General features: G+C 40.3%; 2 protein-coding genes across 5 annotated transcripts; both read left to right on the top strand.

Moving 5' to 3' along the window:
• Positions 1-212: 212 nt before the first annotated feature.
• Positions 213-6,692, top strand: pyroxd2 (pyridine nucleotide-disulphide oxidoreductase domain 2). Its single transcript, XM_054600377.1, has 16 exons — positions 213-395; positions 583-602; positions 763-856; positions 1,445-1,518; positions 1,630-1,785; positions 1,935-2,088; positions 2,215-2,276; positions 2,361-2,458; positions 2,551-2,692; positions 2,804-2,938; positions 3,019-3,091; positions 4,087-4,240; positions 4,628-4,779; positions 4,999-5,105; positions 5,451-5,571; positions 5,861-6,692. The coding sequence occupies exons 1-16, from the start codon at positions 272-274 to the stop codon at positions 5,929-5,931; spliced, it is 1,737 nt and encodes a 578-aa protein (XP_054456352.1). The 5' UTR covers positions 213-271; the 3' UTR covers positions 5,932-6,692.
• Positions 6,693-7,365: 673 nt separating this feature from the next.
• Positions 7,366-16,466, top strand: zgc:123010 (uncharacterized protein LOC641500 homolog). Of its 4 annotated transcripts, none has more exons than XM_054600087.1 (16): positions 7,366-7,563; positions 10,599-10,681; positions 10,774-10,854; positions 10,986-11,042; positions 11,131-11,343; positions 11,577-11,690; positions 12,156-12,201; positions 12,405-12,495; positions 12,587-12,728; positions 12,842-12,946; positions 13,086-13,179; positions 13,363-13,396; positions 13,520-13,594; positions 13,770-13,872; positions 13,969-14,090; positions 14,230-16,466. In XM_054600087.1, exons 1-16 carry the CDS (start codon positions 7,506-7,508, stop codon positions 14,363-14,365), a joined length of 1,554 nt encoding a protein of 517 aa, XP_054456062.1. In that variant the 5' UTR covers positions 7,366-7,505; the 3' UTR covers positions 14,366-16,466. The 4 variants fall into 4 exon arrangements, with proteins under 4 accessions (XP_054456062.1, XP_054456060.1, XP_054456061.1 ...); XM_054600085.1 differs by having other exon boundaries at positions 13,517-13,594; XM_054600086.1 differs by having other exon boundaries at positions 12,402-12,495.
• Positions 16,467-19,338: the final 2,872 nt, after the last annotated feature.

Below are 19,338 nucleotides of genomic sequence, written 5' to 3'. Positions count from 1 at the left end.
AGTATCAGGTACATTTAGTTTGTTACATAGGTTATTTTTTCTTTAATTATTTATATATGATTGACAGACTTATTGACCGACTTATTGAATGAATGTGAAATTTCCTCTCGAGTTAACCGGAACTTCTTATTTTGAAGGCAGTTCTTACATGCTCATACCGTAATGCCATGTGTATACGCGTACCGCAAAACCCCAGGGGGGCTTACTTGACTTCTTTTTCGAAGTTGATCCTGGCTTGCAGAACGGGCTGTTCTTGCCTCAAACTCCTGCCATGGCTGCAGCAGTGTGGACTGGTCGAGTATCAAGGGCTGTGACTGTTGTGAGGACAGTGACGAGATCAAGATCCAGTCACACCGCTCTAAAATCCCAGTATGATGCACTGGTCATCGGAGGAGGTGAGATCTGTGAAATGGTAGCAATATAAGTGCAGAAAACACCGCGACTACGGTACTGTGTAACAATGGCATGCAAGTTTGCAACATCGATACAACGTTCCAAGCTTAGTTTGCAGAGTCGTTTAAGTCTTTTCTCTGGGGAAACAACATTTTAAAGAATCTGTCATTTGTTATATATTCATTGCAGGACACAATGGACTGGTGGCAGTGAGTTCATGCATTTGTTTCTCAACACCTACATTGTTCTGTTATACAATTTATGGTTCAGCAAAAGGGTAAAGGTGACGTTTTTTGTGTGTGTGTGTGTGTGTGTGTGTGTGTGTGTGTGTGTGTGTGTGTGTGTGTGTGTGTGTGTGTGTGTGTGTAGGCTGCCTATCTTCAGAAGGGAGGGCTGAAGACAGCGGTGCTGGAGCGCAGACATATACTGGGAGGAGCAGCTGTTTCAGAAGAAATCTTTCCTGGTATGGTGGCCTCTAGCTGGAATACAATCCTGGCTAGACCCAGGTCATACAGGATCAATACACTTACATTTAACTACTTACACTTTTTTTTAACTAACAAGCAGTCTATTGATCTGCATACAGTACCAGTCAAAAGTTTGGACACACCTTCTCATTCAACTACTTTGAAGAATCTAAAATATAAAACATATTCTGGTTTGTCTACAATGTAGACAAAAATAAAAATAAAGAAAAACCATTGAATGAGAAGGTGTGTCCAAACTTTTGACTTGTACTGTAGTTTCCCCTGATTTGGATAAACCAACACTCTGCTCACTGTTGTAGGGCATGTTTAACTTTTGTAGACTATAAAGCAAATGTGTTATTCAGGGATGAATGTATGTATCTTGAAATTATCAGCAGGGGTTACACACTGTTTTGTTATTTATAATTTAAACAAGTTTACACAGTGTTATCGTGTCAAGCTTAAAAGAAATGTACTCTATTTTAGATAAGATAAGATAAGATAATCCTTTATTAGTCCCGCAGCGGGGAAATTTGCAGGCTTATTTTGTCCTTGTTATAGTAACAACACTCTTTTGTGTCCAGGTTTCCACTTCTCCAGATGTTCCTATTTGCTTAGTTTATTACGGCCGCATATATCCAAAGATTTGGAGCTCAAGGTAAACATAGCAACGTTGTAAAATATATTAATTCGGGTAATTTTGAGGAAGGCTTACAGTGGTTTGGTATTGTTTGCTGCTCTCCATTTTTTCGTGTGCATATATCTTCAGAAACATGGGCTGAAGGTGTATATGAGGAACCCCCATGCTTTCACCCCCATGTTGGAGGAGGGGGTGGGCGGCGCCCCACCAAGGTCTCTGACCCTGGGCTCAGATCTGGCCATGAATCAGATGGAGATCAGCAAGTTCTCCAAGAAGGACGCTCAGGTGGTTTAAGCATCATGACAGCCAAAGTAAATGGTTGACTGTATTGTGCAAGTTTCTGCATATTACACTTTAGTGCTGATGTAGTTAAGCTCTTGTCACAGTAGTATGAACTGAAAAAGTTCCTCCCCCATTCTTTGACGTGTAACCAGGCTTTTCAAGATTACAATGCACACCTTGAGAAGCTAGCAGGAGCTATTCACCCTCTTCTGGATGCTCCTCCTGTGGACATCCCAGGTCTTACCTCCGGATCAACCATGAAGAGGCTGGCTGCAGCTAAAACACTGATGCCTATTGTCAAATGTGGTGCGTTGGTGGATGCAGGCTTGAGCTAAAATCCTTTATATTTTGATGCCAGAATCAGTGAAAAACAGTGCATTCATTCTGTTTTTGCAATAACGGAGTCATGGTGTTATGCTTTTCAATTTAAAGGTTTGAAACTGGGCAGAAACATTCCAGACTTTTATGAGATCATAACTGCACCAATAATGAAGGTTTGTTGCAGCATACACTAACTTTGGTATAAATTTATCTTTTCAATCGACTGCACCGTGATTAACTCGTGCTTTGTATCGTAGATCCTCAATAGGTGGTTTGAGTCGGAGCCCCTGAGAGCAACGCTGGCTACTGATGCTGTGATAGGAGCCATGACCAGTCCAAGTAATCCCGGTAGTGGGTGAGACAAAAAATTCAGACAAACTCTGGCACACAAACATTCATAACTACCGGTTTAACTTCATTGAATTAAACAGCGAACTTGCCTTGAAGGTATGTGCTCCTGCATCATGTGATGGGGGAGTTGGAGAAGGAGAAGGGATCATGGGGTTATGTGGAAGGAGGCATGGGAGGCGTGTCTGAGGCTATCGCTCGCTCTGCTCGATCCTATGGTGTTGACATTTTCACTGAAAAGGTAACATGGTTGTGATTAGTCATACTGATATACATGCCGTTTGTTTTGTAGAAATGACTTGTAGCAGCAGTATTATGGTCTTTATGCATAAACAATGTGTATCCTTGGCAGGAGGTAGAACAGGTCCTGGTTGGTTCAGATGGTGCTGCCAAGGGAGTGGTGCTAAAGGACGGCACAGAGATCCACAGTAAAGTCGTTTTATCAAATGCTACCCCACATGTTACCTTCAAGAACCTCACTCCTCAGGTAATATAGGGAAATAAACACAACATGTAACCATGGCACCAGACAATATCATTTACTCTGGCTTCCTGTTTTCATTGTAGGCTGCTCTTTCTGCAGAGTTCATCAAAGCCGTGAACCAGATAGACTATACCTCACCTGTGACAAAGATCAATGGTAATCTCCTTAGTTCTCCAGCCATGTGTTTATGATGTTTATATTAAACACTGCATTCTTTAGTCAAACTTAAGTCAAACTACTTGTCTGTTTTTGTTTGTGTTGAACTGCTACTTACACACTTTGAATGCTGCCAAGCAGTGGGAAGTTGGAAGGCAGATTTGGCAATAAGTCAAAACAAATGTAGTGAATCAGGAGGGATCTGCTCTTAGTCGTCCACTATTGCGTGCTGTCGCTATATTATTACAGTGCAAGATTAGGAAACTGTCTAAGCTCTTGGTACCCTAAACACAAGTTTCAAAGGTTTGGGGTTTTATAAAACGGTGTAAAGCACACACAAATAACAAGATGTTTAGAGTTCTTTAACTACCTCTCTGGTGCCATTTGTAGCTTGTGCGTTTTAATTATAGTAGCGCCTGAGTTGTAGGGCTTTAATGCTCAGGAAGTCTTTACTCCCTACTGATCCGTTTCAGTGCATAGACTTAATGATAGTATACTCTGTTTTGTAGAATTTATTTTAAAAGTCTTAGCTTTATGGTGAAGGAATTTAGCAGTGTTAAGCGCAACATATTCATCGCACTGAGAGTCGCCCTAATTGCAATTAAAATATCAAGTTAGCTGAAACTTAATAATAATAATAATAATAATAATAAACTAGAAGATTTTTATTTAAATTATTGTCTGTAAAGTCATAGTTGTGATTAAGTCTATGACCCATGGATGAAAGCCCTTGAATTTGCAGAAATACAAACTGGATTTCTGTATTCTTTCATTCCCGTGATAAATCACAAGAGGTGCACACTGTTTGGATCTCTGGGAAATGAGATCCAAAAAACACCTACAATTACTGCTTGTCGCCATATTGCTCCAGAGAGTAGAAAACAGAAACATTGTAACTTGAAGCACACACTTTAAAGATATGGAAATATACATTAAAAACAACACATAATTAATTATTTTTTCTTTTGGTGTGACCTGTTTTGTTCTTTTTATAGTGGCAGTGGACAAGCTTCCAAACTTCCTAGCATCTCCCACACCCGATGATAAACCAGGACCCCACCATCAGTGCTCAATTCATCTCAACTGTGAAAGCGTAGATCTCCTGGAAACTGCATACAAAGAGGCCATGAATGGACGTCCCTCAGCAAGGTACTTGTATCTTCACACTCTCGAGTTAACTCTTAAACAAATAACACTCTTTAGAAACCAAATCATACAGCTGGTAAGTCGACTATACATGCAAGTGATACTACTGGAGACAAACATCACCTTTATAATGTATATGTCTTAAATATAAATAGTATGTGCCCTGCAGTAGATATCTTCTCCAATATGACTCAACAACAGACTGGGTTTGGATGTTCACATATTCTTATATGGTAGATAACATTTAGCATTGAATGAATTGGCTTCTGTCCCCTAAACCAGAGGTCTAGATGCCACAATATATCTTTAAAAAACATCCTTTAATGCTGAAATTTCATCCACCACTCACCCACCATCCATCTTGTCTCACCACACCATCTGTTCCTGTAGACCCATGCTGGAAATGACCATCCCCTCTGTTTTGGATCCTACTCTGGCTCCCCCTGGCTGCCACGTGGTGTCACTGTTCACCCAATACACCCCCTACCACATAGAGGGCAGGGAGTGGACTAACCAGGACAGAGAGGCCTATGCAGACACTGGTTCGAAGCACAAAATAATCCAGGAGTTCTAGCATGCTTTGCTTAAATCTGATAAATATATTTTTTAATTATATGATGGCAGATATAGAAAGGAAAGTGTTTATTCCAAAATGAGACATCCACATTTAAATGTTGAAATTCTGAAATGTATAAACAGTGTATGAAGTTGATACTGATTAACCTGTTTCAATGAAAACCTGTGTTTTTCTGTCTCTTCAGCATTTGACTGGGTGGAGCAATACGCTCCTGGGTTTAAGAAGTCGGTAGTGGGCAGGGACATCCTGGCTCCACCTGACCTGGAGAGGATCTTTGGGCTCACTGGAGGGGTATATACAATGTAGACGCTTTAAAGCTGAGCAGCAATTTTAATGTTGCTCCACTGCTCCACTGAATGAGGAAGTATTTTGCCTGCAGTGTTCTGCCATTCACTATCCGCCTTGAGACAGACCTGTTGTAAAAGCAGTTAATGGTTACAGACAGTTTTACCACAACCCATGAGTCTGATTCAAAGTTCACATCTGTTGTGTAAAGTGACACAGACTTACGGTTATTGCGCACAACTTTATGAGGCGGTCATTAAACAAATGGCAGACTACTTTTATCATAATGACGTAATATATCATATCAAGAAACAAATAGGAAAAGTAAATACTTTGGTCTCATCTTTACAGAATATCTTCCATGGATCAATGTCGCTGGACCAGCTCTACCTAGCGCGACCTTTGCCCTTTCTCTCAGACTACAGGACACCAATAAAAGGGCTGTATCTGTGTGGCAGTGGCTGTCATCCAGGTTTGTTTTTAGTGCTGAACCCTCAGCTAAATATTGAATTGCAAATGTGACTGTTTGTTGTGTGCCTTTTGTAGTAAAAGTACATTTATTAACATGTTATGCTGTTGGGTGATATAGGAGCACAGTTAATGAACCTTTTGACCATTCGATGAAATCTTGTCCTCACTGCTGCTGATAAAGAATTAAGTCTCTCGATGATGTGAGGTTGTTGAGTAAGGTGGTTCTGATTTCCCCACAGTGACCGAGATTTACTAATCCTTGTCAATTTTATGTTTCATGTTTTCTTCAGGTGGTGGTGTGATGGGTTCTCCCGGCTGGAATGCAGCTTTAACTGTCATGGGTGACGTGAAAAGTCACTGAAACATGAGACAGCATCAGTGTGTGGTCCAGTCACAAGGGCTCAACCTCTCTTTTGTCTTAATTGTGTGAATTTGACTGATCTGAGAAATGAATTTCACTCACTCAAACTATCAATCTGATCAGCTGTCTCTCCATCATGCTATGTTTGTAAGGGTAAGAGAAACGGGGCTAAAGGGTTGAATGAAAGAGGGTTTCAGGCCCTTTATAGGACGTCCATGTCAAAAGCCCACCAGTCAATCACTCCTGACTTTAAACACTAGTGCAATACTGCTGCAATAAATCATGTTGCAACACCACTTGTGATTTCATCTAACTGAGTCAGCAGAAGATCACTTATACCAACATAGTAATAATGTTGTATGTATACTAATGCATTTTTAGTATAACTGTCACTTGTCTTATTTAAATGCAATGGGACTTTTAACAACTTTGTATGAATACATTTAAATAAATTCAAACTAATGTCTTTAGTTTTCTTTAAACTATGTATATGGGTTAATGGTGTGTTGTATGTAGGATTTCAGGGTAGAAATCTAACAGGCCCTCTCCACAACTGATATTTTGTCTTGGTAGGTGACACAGGTGCTATAAATAAAATGAACAATGACTCTATTCAAATGTCCCAGTAAGTTTCGGGACCTTGAATCTGAAGAAGCTACATTGAATCCTGCAATCATTAACTTTATTGTTTACACCTATGCTTTTCCTACTATGACATGTCAAAATATCTTTGTTTAAAAGACCTTCTCCACACATTAAACAACAATTAAATTAATGGTAGAATAAAAGATAATGTTGGTGACTAATGAGTTTCTACAAGTTCAGTACTTTGACAAAAAAAACATGACTTGTATATTTATTTCTACTGCTAAGGTTAGTCCATGGACCAATATAATTATGCATGGGCTACCAACCTTTCTTTTTCCTCTGGACAAGCTTAAAGCTTCATTGTCGACCTTGTTTATAGTTGTGTTGATATTGTTTGTAGTTATGTGTTTACTGTAGTTTGACAAAAAAAGAAATCTAAATAGCTGATTCACTTATAGATTTCTCAGAGAGCCTTTAACATGAGATCCGGCTGAAAGCTGGAGAAGAAATCCAGTGAGGTTCGAAGTTTTTGTCAAACCCAACGCACAAATTGTAGTAAATGTAGTTTTAAGTATTTTCCAGCTTTGTGTAAAGTAATTTGAAAAAAAAACATCCAGTACTTAGAGTTGTACATTATTAATATCATATTATAATCATGATTAAAAAAAACAAAACTTTATGTCAATTGAAGTGATAATATTTACATATTTACTCATATTATTTGAATTCTTATTCATAGGAGGCATTTATAAATGTCATTCTTATGATAAGATCTGAACCGTTTATCTCATGGATAACGGTGTCCTGTCCCTTTAAGACGCTCGGGGAGGACCCTGCGTCGGCGTTTTGACGCTCAGGAAGTGGACTAAACAACCAAAGATTCCCGCAGATTCCGTATCGATTGTCCCAATGTTACAAACGTGTTCACACTGACCTAAACATTAGTCCAAATCCTTTTGGTGGGATAATTGAGACGATAATGCTGGATGGTTGCACTCATGAAATTCACCAGAGATATATGCAGGCTGTTGGGATTCGGGAGCGGTAAGAAAAAGTCCCACTTTTTCAAAAAAAAACTTTCTAAACTCAACCACAAGTTTAGTTGATCCCGCATGCGATAATGAAGCGCGTGCGACAATGCAAATGTGGATTTAATCTCACAAGCCGCTTATTAAACCGTTTATTTATCTTATTTTGTTTGCAGTTGTCTGTGTCGCAAAGTTCAAACTGAGTTCTTGGTCGAACAATGAGAGTTCCCCTCTTGCCAGCTACACCCTTGCTTGCACCACTTCCAAGTTTGCGCAGTCGGTGCCATAACTTTTTATTTTTTTTGTTTTTGTAATAACATATCTAAAACACACACTTTAACCGACTTTTACAGTCACGACAACAGTAATAGCGTCATTTGCAAGTACAAGTATGCCTTGTATAGAAGGAGATGTGCGTAAAAATACCCCAAAACTCGTTTGCAGACAGAAGCGCATTCCCCGGTGTGTGTTGGTATGATAACAATGCCTCATAGAGGTGGCAGCAGCAGCAGCAGCAGCAGCAGCAGCAGCCCCTGTAGCCCTGTAGCCCACAACCTGCGCACTGACACGTTTACTTTAGTTTTATTAACGCCACGTTGTGACCTTAAACATGTCATGTGCCCACACTTTGTTCCTCTTCTTGGTGCTTCGTGTTTGTTAACTTTTCTGCCGCAGGCTTTGTGGCAGATAGTCCACCGGCTCGCTGTTTTTAAAAAAAACAAAAAAACCCCATCATAGTCGGTTTAGCACCCACTGATGTTAATGTTAAGAAAACATCCCCTTTTTAGATGTTGCAATTTCAGATTATTACAGTCAGGCGTGGGTAAATCACATCAGAGAGCACATAGAGTGAATATTTTTGCTGGATCTTAGTGATGAAAAGCTGTCCATGTTCATTTTTTTTTTTCAAGATGTAGAGAGGCTGATGATTCACTGAGCATGTAACTATTCCATGTCTCTTTAGTCATTTTAATCACTTTAACACCGGACTCGTGATTTAGTAGCAAATGTTCATTGTTCTCTTTTTCTGTCTCCTCTCTCTCTGTAAAGCTGTCCATGATGATAATGTTATTTTACATTCCTGTTCAAAAGAGCTCCCCTTTTAACGCTACACTAATTTAAGCAGTCTCCTTGAAAGGAAGAAAGAGAGACTATTTTGTTGCTTTTGTCCCCTGACCTTGGATCTTTTTTTTTTTAGGAGGACATTCCATTATAGTTAAGGTTTAACAAAAGGTCCTATTTAGCTAATGGAATGGAGCTGTGCTTTAGCAGTGGTTGTTTCTTGACATTTGAGTAGTCAGCCAGAGATGGATAGCTGACATTTCTTCCACTTTCTATTTATGATTGGGATACTTAAACTTTGCAATGTTAGACTCACTCTTTACTAAAGCTAATGAGACTTGGTTCAGCAAAAAAAAGAAAGAAAAATGTGCTGGAATGTGCATGGATGGATGTTCTGGAGAGTATATTTTTTGTTAAAATTTGTTAACCAGAACTCCAGAGCACAATAGAATAATATACATATAAAGAGGTCCAGTGGCTGCTTGTTTCCTTTTGCACACAATAAAGTAGTAGTGTGCTTGAAAAGCAAAGCAGTATTGAGCAGTAGGAGAGTTGCCATCACTTCCATTTATGCTTCCTGAGTCATAACATGAGTCACAGACCAAGAATGAATTTGTCACTATTGAGTAATGGAAATCTGACACCACATAGAATCCTGCATGGTCCAGTGTTTGGCTTCCCCTTTATTTTTCATTTGTTGGCTGTCATTGGGCCAAAAAAAAAAAGCTCCTGGGCTCTGGTTTGATCTGATCTATGCCCCCCAAACACACACACACACACACACACACACACACACACACACACACACACACACACACACACACACACACACACACACACACACACACACACACACACACACACACACACACACACACATTCACACACATTCCAAATTCAAGGCAGTAATTTACCAATGTTCTCAAACAGCAGTCCCTGCACGTTTGGCGTGTTGTGGTGGACAAGATTGAGCAAACATCTCTCTCTTAAGACCAAAAAAGAAACCAATTGAATCAACAACTCTGTGTGCATTTTTGTCTCATGTTTCCCTTTTTCTGGATGTTTTTATGAGAAAACATCGTTCCTGTCGCCACCCATTGTCATTAAGAGTTTTTTTGCTTTTGTTATCAAAGGTTATTGTGGTTAGACTTGAATGTGATTGAGGAAGGAGGAACATGTTAACATATCATAGACAATATATAAGAAGTGGACGTAGTCATTGTGACTCCAACCATTGGTTTGCCTCGAGTTTGGCGATTTCGCCGTCTCCATATTGGAAATGGTCGTCTCCATGTCGTTCTTTTTTGCAACCAATGAATGCAGAGGGGTGATGTAGTGACGCCGTGTACGGCTCTGGTAGCGGCAGAGACTTGCCAATCACAGTAAGCCTGCCCTAAAGCATACTCCGCTTTTTGGTCTATTTGACTCTAAATGGGACCGTATTCTACTAAATGAACATCATGCTGTATTGAAGAAGACTTGGAATTAGTGATTGAGAGCACAAACTCAAGTTTACAATGTTTACTGAGGGAATAAATCAAGTGAGATTAGGGTAATTTTCTCATAGATTTCTCTAAAATCAGACCATTTTTTGCAGCCAGACGAGTCGCGCCCTGCTGGTCTGTAGAGAGAATGCAGGTTATGAGACACTTCTGCATCGGCTTCTCTCAGAATAACAGGAGCTTGCCGCCTGGCACACGTACGAAGTATATAATCACTTACATCGTGTACAGAGCAACATTAGTGCAAAGCTTCACTGTTACTATTAAGGCATGCGTAGCTGATAGCTACTTTGCTGCACTTAACTATTTGACAGAGCATAATATGCATTTAATATGCTGTGCAGACTGTACCTTGCATCATTTTAAGAACAATAGACATTTGCTTGATGAGAGCTGTTTCAACCGATTTCTGGTTTCTAAATGTCCAAAAAATGAAAACAGTATAATCAGGTTCTTAAGAGCTGTTGTGCTGTGTATTTCCCATCAGGCCCCCGAGTCCAGCAGCAGGAGGAGCAGATGGACTGTGATGCCGCAAACCTTGACCCAAGTGATGACGCTACTTTGTCACAGGTAAACAAATGGTGTCAGACTGACTGGGCACTGTCAGGGCTGCAGTGGTGAAGTTACAATGTGCAAATGTTCAATTATGCCTGTTTGTTCAGGATGCATTAAATGGAGAGGAGGATCTGAGTGAAGAGGAGAAGGTCAGACGAAGGGCAGAGCGACGCAAAGCAAAGAGGAAGGTTAGCACACACTCCTTAAAACCCCTAAAGATCCTACTTGTTGCATTTTTTTACAAGTTAAGTCTATCATGCCATCCATGAAGGTTAAAATCATGCATTTTCTGATGTGCCGAGCACTGCATCTGTTTCAGCGCCGTCGAAAACGTAAGAAGCAGGAGCAGGTTAAGCAAAATGAGGGTGCCGAACAGGTAATAATCACATTATTCCTTCTAGGAATGCACTCTACATTTGCGTTTACTGTGAATAACTGGTTATTTATATGATCCTACACATTAGGATGATGAAGACGAGGATGGGGGTGCAGAGTCTGAACTGGATGAGAGCGAGTCAGAACCAGAAGTTGGTGCTGAAGAGGAAAAACAAGGAGTGCAAAAAGAGGAGAAAAAAGAGGGAAAGTCAGCTGCCCCAAACAACTACGTCACCTCTCCAGTCATGTCTCCTGCAGGAATCAAAGGACATCAGAAAAATCCAGCCAGATCTACTGAAGAGGTACAATAAGTATACTAGAGCATTATGCATGTATGAATCCTCTGCTGCTATAATTTGTAGTTATAAACCATCTATGCTCAAGTATGCAGGTTCTAACTCCAGCCAAACAACACAGCAGATATCGCAATTAATTCACTCGTCTCTAGTCAGTGAATCAGTTGGGGTGGTATGTGTTTGATATAAAAGCCTGCATGCTTGTAGGCCTGGATGGCAAAACTTTCTGTGTCCCACAGGAGCCAGAGTGGGATGTGAGCAGTGCCTTCTTTGCTAATGCTGCTAGCCATATCAAACCCAAAGGATCGAGTCACAAGTCCAAAGAAAACAAGGAGAACGAGGCCAGAAGAGAGGTGAATGAATGCTAAGAGATAACATAAGATGAGAAGTTAAAGCAAGGCCTCTTATCAAGCTGTGCACTATTTTGCTTGTGGCATCAATATGTTCCTCTGACAGTTCCAAAGTCTGATGTGTGGAAAAGTGGACTCTGGACCATGAAAGCCTTAACAACAGTTGTTATAACGTGTGTGTGTGTGTGTGTTGACACTGTGTATCTCAGCTGTGGGATGACACTTGGTTATTTAAATATGTCAGACTATATTAATGACAAAACAAAGTAGATGCATAAAACCGAAACACACATCTAAAAGAAGTTTCTATTGTTTCTACTCTTTTAAAAAATATATGTGTTCTTTTGTCTGCAGTTCATAGTATTTATGCATATTCTATGCATCTGATTTGGAAAGGCATATCAAATCAGAGCACTTGAGCACTGCCTCACTATTAACTGATAAAAAATATATATTTTTCTTTCAAAGACAAATGGAACTGACACCATAACCAAGAAAAGTGCCTCACTGACAGGTAAGAAATGTTTACATAATGAGGTACAAAACCCATCTTTTGAATAGGTTACTCATTGACAAAGAACCAGAGCCTAAGAGTAAATTATTGATTACACATTTTCTTTGTGCAAGCACGTCAGCATGCAGCACTGCGGTCAGTTGAGCCCTCCGACTGCCGACTCGCCAGAGAATTATTTACAAGCATTTATTTCTTTCTAGCAGAAAAAGGCATAAAGTTGGTGCAAGAGGGGCAGTATGCACAAGCTGCCAGTATGTTTACAGAAGCCATCAAATGTGATCCAAAGGATTACAGGTACGTCATGACCAGTTTATCACAAAGGGAATACATAGCTTCTAAGCACATGTAGGATATAATTTGTTTTGCATTGAACTGCGTCCTGTAGGTTCTTTGGGAATCGTTCCTATTGCTATTACTGTTTGGAGCAGTATCCTCAGGCCCTGGGAGATGCTGAACGCTCCATTCAGATGGCCCCAGACTGGCCTAAAGGACACTTTCGCAAGGGCAGTGCTCTCATGGGCATGAAGGTGGGTATTTAGCATGTAATCAAAGAGATATCGATTGAATAACTTTACACTTATGGTGTGATAAGATTAGCCTTTACTAACTCTTTTCTGTGGGTCTTTAATGTGCGCTGTAGCGGTACAGTGAGGCAGAGAAGGCCATGGAGCAGGTGCTGAAACTCGACAAAGACTGCGAGGAGGCCGTCAATGACCTATTCAACTGCAAAGTTCTGCAGCTAATGGTAAATAAACCCTCAAACAAAGTATCAAGGTGTTTCCTGTAAGCTTGGTAGCTGTGAATGAAAATAACCTGCGCTTCCTCTGAACCTAATTATAACCTGACCACGGCTGGTCATTCATTTCTTTCTATACCTTCCTCAGGAGCTTGGTTTTGAAGAAATGCAAAGCGTACTACTGCTGGAGAAATTTTCAACTGTGCAGGCTGTTCTAGCATCTTGTTCTGATGCTGCGAGGGGTAAGATCACATATTAAGATGTAAGATGTACGTATTAAAAAGGGGCTGCGCTTCCTCTCTGTAACACTGAGAGTAATGTAAGCAGTAATAGGCTAACCGCTTTATGTTAAAATCCTACAGCCTTTTTTTTTTTTTCTCTATTGATGAAGCTCTTTTTTTTTTTTTTTTTTTTTTTTTTTGCAGCTGGGATCCAAGATCCGTCAGTTTTGCAGCCAGGGTAGGTGACAATTTGCTTGTCCAATCAAAGCCACAGGTCAGATGAGTTTCAACAAATGATGTTTCTGAGCCGTGATCTTATTGCTTTAAGTCACATTCTTTCTCTTTGTCTTTCCTTCAGAAGCCCTTGCCCATCGCTGTGGGTGGGAAATGTGACCACTGAGTTAACTGAGAAACACCTATGGGACATTTTTAAAATGTAAGACTCTAGTCCATTACAATACTAACTAACCTAATTCATGACTTGAAATGGCTGTATATAAACACAGAGTCCTCTTCCTAATTCAACAATTGGAAAGACATTACAGCAAACAGTTGCGTGTGTGTATTTAATACTAACCAAGGGGATTAAAGTTGTTTGCTTTGCATTTTAGGTATGGTGAGATCGAGAGTATCCGTGTTCTGCATGAGAGATTCTGTGCCTTTGTCAACTTCAAGAATGCAAACATGGCAGCTCGTGCCATGGAGAAACTAAATGTGAGTACTCATTTGGCCCTCCTTCTTTCAATCCTCTGTCTGTTTGTAAAGAGTATTCTTACGGACTTACAGTTGTGTGTATGCTTCCTATGACAGGGTTATTGTATTGAAAACACCCGTTTGGTGGTGCGCTATCCTGACCGTCGCACGCAGCGGGTCCTTCCCATCCCACTGAAGACCTGTCTCCCTGTCACACAGCAGGCAGGGGCAGCTGCTGGGTGAGAAGCACTTCAGCCTCACTTTAGAAACTCTCTGCCACTGAAATCAAACAATAGGAATGCAGTTTTAATTGCTGTAATACTTAATGTGCCTTCTCTGTCTTTCGTCTCCATTGATGTTATCTTCCTCTCTCTCAAGACCTCGACGACGTGGCCCAGTGAATGGAGACGAGTGTTACTTCTGGAGAACCACCGGCTGCCATTTTGGGGACAAATGTCGCTACAAACACATTCCTGATCAGAAAAGCCAGGACAGGAAGCCCTGGCAGCCTTGAACTCTGTTTACTCTCTGCCTCAGTAGTGTGCAGGAAACTGGGATGCACAGACTGTGCCAAAGGAGCCGGTACTTACTGGACCAGGTTCTCTGGGCAAAAAATATTTACTGTTGCAGAACGGACCTGAATAGTCAAAAGGATCAGAGCCAGCACCCAGGCTCTAAGGCAGGGATAGTCACACATGTGCCACAAAGGATTGGGAGCATGAAGGTTTTTATTTCAGCTAAAGAATTTACTCAACGATATTGTTCAGTAGTACAACGATAAGAGGGGGGGCAACAGAATGACCCGGTGTAGTCTTTGGTTTGAATGAAAACCTTCACATTTGCAGCCTTCCATGGCACATGGTGATCTATTCCAGCTTTAGGGGACACAACCTAACCTCACAACATAAGGAGGAAGTGAAACTGGAAAAAGCAATGGCTCCGTCATGTACCGCAGTAATGAAAGGACTCAGTATGGATTTTTCAGGTTCTTCAGTGATGATCTTGGGAAACTTCCATCTGAAGAAATTCCAGCACAAATCAGTGTTCCTCCCTATTTTCAAAGTACAGTAACTCAACAAATACTAAAACTTGCATTCTGTGAACTTGATTTTGAACAGTTTTGGTTTATCCACTGGCCATAACTGCTCATCAGTCTGCGGTTCAGTCTGGTACTCAATTTCCCACTTGTTGTTCCTGTTCCAATATCAACACGTTGTCCGCCAGACCAAAGACTTACCAACAGCCTTACATGACATTTCAGTACCTCCCCTAAGCACATGAGGTTCTTTTAGCCAATGAGCTTCACAGGCCCAAAACGATGCCCTCATACTGTGCTACGTAGCCTTAGTTAAGATGATCATACATGGTTTAAAGGACATAAAAATCACACATTTGTCTCGAGGATTTCAAATTGTATGTAATACTGCATGGACTAGATATATATATATATTACTTTATTTATTGGGCACCTTTTGGTGAAAGATTGAATAGACACACTTCATGTCTGTTCAGTTGTCGTGACAAGTTATGGAGGACTCATTGTCCTTCATGCCATACTTGTACGGCATGGAAGAAGTAATAGAAGCATCTGACTTGCTTTATGTCTATGCAAAAGGAAAGTACAGTCTCAGTGCCAGACATACACGCATCTACTTGTTATGTGCCTGTGCCATGGTAATGTCATTGATAAACGAGTTCATACTACAGGAGAGTGCCTTACTAAAAATCATGTTCAGTCATTTGCAAACACATTCATGGCCACATGTGTAACATAATCCACTCACAGATCTTTTGAATCTTAAAAAGCAGTGTTTTTTACCTTAGGGCCTCCATTTCAGTATTTCAGTGAACCAAAGAATGCTTCATCTGATGGCTCTGCACTAAAACAGCCTTGTTTTTTAATACGTTTCAACACTAGACGGTGCATCCAAACCCATTAGCATGTGTTTGTATTGTCCACTAGACAATGATTACAGCTACAACACCTGGTTTAGGCCCACACTACATTCACTAGTAAACTATGGACAGCATAGTGAGCGTATTTATTTCCTTATTTATGCCGACTTTTTGTTAAATTCCTTTTTTACAACATAACATAGAAGCTGAATACAGGTTTTCATTCATTGGCCTTCTAGTATTTTGGGAAGTCCCCTCTTCTGTTTCTTTTCGGCTTTAAGAGGAAAGCATTATTAAGAGCCATTTGGTGCAAACACTGTCACATGCTGCACTTCTGCTTTTCTCGTATTTACTTTCTGTCTTTAAGGTTAAACCTTCAGACTGCAGTTGTACAACTTGCTCATTTCTTTTTTTGACTGGTGCTGTTATCTATGTGCATTGCATTTAATTTAGCAAACTAATAAATAATGATTAAATATTTACTTATGGATATTTAAGCATTGGACAAAAGAATTCCCTGGGTTTAATTTTAAATATTTGGTATGTTTTAATCTTTTAACCTTGTTTCAAACTTTTTCAGGAAAAGGCATTTTTAATTATGATATACACGTTGATAACCAGAGCACTGCAATCCTGTTAATCTTCCAAATATTTTGTATTATTGTTACTGCACTGCAAAAAAAGAGTCTTTTATATTTAATAAATGTATTTGAACCACCTATTGATGAGTATGGACATGAGTAATGGCACAAACTGCAGTTATTCTACAAATATGTCATGAACAGGATTTTTGGGGTACGTATGTGGATTTCCTGCATTCCACAAGGTGGCGCTGTTGTACTTGAATGGTTTGCACTTACATATGTCACCAACTTAACCAGCCTATGCAATGTATACACGTATGTATTTTGTGATCTCCAGGAACCAAGTCGTTCCTCTCAGTCATTCCTCATACTCGAAAACCAGATACTGTAAATCAGAGCTGGTCTGGGGGGGAATGTGGTTACCCTGTCATTACTCGTAGAAGACACTTGTGTTACCAACATGAAAGATTCATTAGGGAATCTGTAAGCACCCAGACCAGTGGGAGATGGAGACATGATTAACACTATGGAGAATGTGTGGGAAAAGCAACCATTATCCCACATGACATTTTGAACTGAGACTAACTAAAGGCTCATGCTACCTGCAGATGTATGTGTAGTCCAGTTTGAGATACTGCAAAATTAAAGCAGCACTCCACAGATTTTCACCTGAACTTAAGCTGAGAAAAAATAATGTATCTATAACGCAGTAACAGAAAGACTACAATAAAAACAATATGTTTGGAAAAAAATGGGCATTTATAAAGGAGTCTGGGGGTGTAGTGGCAAATGCTATTTGGGTTGCATTGAGCTTTTGAAGATGGATTCATTCTGGGAACTAAAATCTGTATATTTGGGTCTCTGATGCTTTAACCTCTCTTATGACTAAGTTAAAGTGCAATACTAAATTGGTAGAGTGCCCCTTTGAAATTGCATGTATATCCTTTAAAAAAAAAAAAAAAAAAAAAAAAGTGGATATCTTCAAAGCATTTTTAACCACTATCAGATTTAAGTGGACGTAAAAAGGTATGCACTGCTAACACTACATTGTGACCTGATTTTATAAAAAGTTTACCTCCTGATTAAGCACATCTTGGAGGTTCTTAATCAAGATGGCCTTTGATGCTTGATCTAATGAGATCAAGCTCTATGTAGCTTTCTGCCCTCTCAGCCCTCTAACCTGTACAACAAATCCTCTATACAGTATGGGCCTACATGCTCCAAGTAAAAGCATTATGAAAGCCTGGGGAGACGGCAGTGGGGGTGAGCATGAGGAGGTGCTGTCGTTTGAAAAGGCACTTGTTTATTGTTGGAGAGCATGTATTTATTTCATGCCTCCACAGATTGTGGGTAAGGGCAGAGCCGGCTCGGTCGCCGTAATTAGAGAGGTTGAGTGAGAGAGAGAGAGAGAAAGAGAGGGTTTTGCCACAGAGAGCTGCTTTGCGCAGATACTCTTAGCCCTGTGAGCCCTCCGAGAGCCCTGTAATGCACTCTCACTAGCACACGCACACACACACACACACACACACACACGCACACGCACACTCTGAGCTGTTAGGTATTGGCACACAGACAGGGACACCTGTCTGGTCTCGTTTAATTAGTCTGATATGCAACAGTGCTTCACAATTTATAATGGCAGAATGTCACACATAGCAATGAGTTATATTTTTAACCTTAGCACCCTCCTTTCCTTTTTTTTATTTTTTTTACATCTCTCCTTCCTCTCGCTTTCGGCCTTGGAGATCCCTCTGATTTGGCGTCCCTAATAGGGGGTCTGCTCTTCCGGTTCGGGTTTACCAGTCAGGGAGGGACCACCATTCTGCCACCCAGTCGAACCATCACTCGCACACACAAATATCTCAATTACAGCTTCAAAGTTTACACGTGTGCACACAAATACACATAAATGTAACGTGATTTTTTTTTTGTACGAACACTACATACTGTTAAGTGTTTTTACAGTCTTGGTTGATGTTTCGGTTCCTGCCTCCCCTGTCGTGATTGTAATATTTCATGTCTATGAATAAACCGTGCTGCCTCAAAAAGGTGCCCACTGTGGTTTACTTGAGAACTGGAATACAGTTTATCAACACAGCACCATGAGGCCAAACATTTCCACGTAGTTAAATTTGTCCCAAATCTTCCCGAAATGACTCAAAAATAAATAAACAAGATTCAAGCATGTTGCAATGCCTTAGAACAAATCTGGATTAAACCTACATCGGATCACGTCTGAGGACTGAAATGATCCCGGTTAAAAAGACATAAACAGCACTTTTTCCTCATTTGTATCTGGATCTACACCGATGATTCAAACATTTATGCTTTCTGTACCATGATGATAGGTTAGACTATATAGTAACATACTCCTGGGCAGGGGTGGTGTTTGGCATATTCGCATCCGTCACATGAACCATGGCTACGGTGTGGCTGGGCCTATTTTAGAGTTGGTGGTTTGCGGCCATCTCAACAAGGAAATATCTACCCTGTGGTATAGGGAGCTTCTTTAAGACACTTGGAGCTTGATGTTTGAAACTATTCTGGAACAAGAGTCCTTCCTGTTGGGTACTTTTACACACGTTCACCCTAAGGTTTTATAAGGCTCTGCGAGTGCAGTTGTATAAAACACCTTCAGCCTATCAGATAAGAGAGGTGTAGAGAGGCCAGAAAAAAGACCACAATTCGATCATGAAATGAGTTTCATAATGTATGAGTTCAATTTCTGCTAAGGTGCGAAACACTCCATTCTGAAACTGATGAGTCTTGTGGTTGCTGGAGACTAATTTCTCAAACATTCACCTTCAGATTAATTTATCTGTGAGGAACGGCTGAGCTCATTCTGCGGTGCTTAAAAGTATTCACCCAAAATTATACAAATGTCAGCGAAGAATAAGTTCATATGAAAAATCCTCCATCAGTGGAAGGAACCTAAAACATTGATATATTTACATTTCATAGGAAAGGTGTTGGAGCATTGTGCAGACAATTAGGTTACAATCTAACT

The sequence above is a fragment of the Anoplopoma fimbria genome, chromosome 6 (assembly GCF_027596085.1).
Source record: "Anoplopoma fimbria isolate UVic2021 breed Golden Eagle Sablefish chromosome 6, Afim_UVic_2022, whole genome shotgun sequence".
Taxonomy (NCBI): Eukaryota; Metazoa; Chordata; class Actinopteri; order Perciformes; family Anoplopomatidae; genus Anoplopoma; species Anoplopoma fimbria.
Note: the sequence above shows the minus strand (reverse complement) of the source record. Positions and strands in the feature narration are given on the sequence as shown.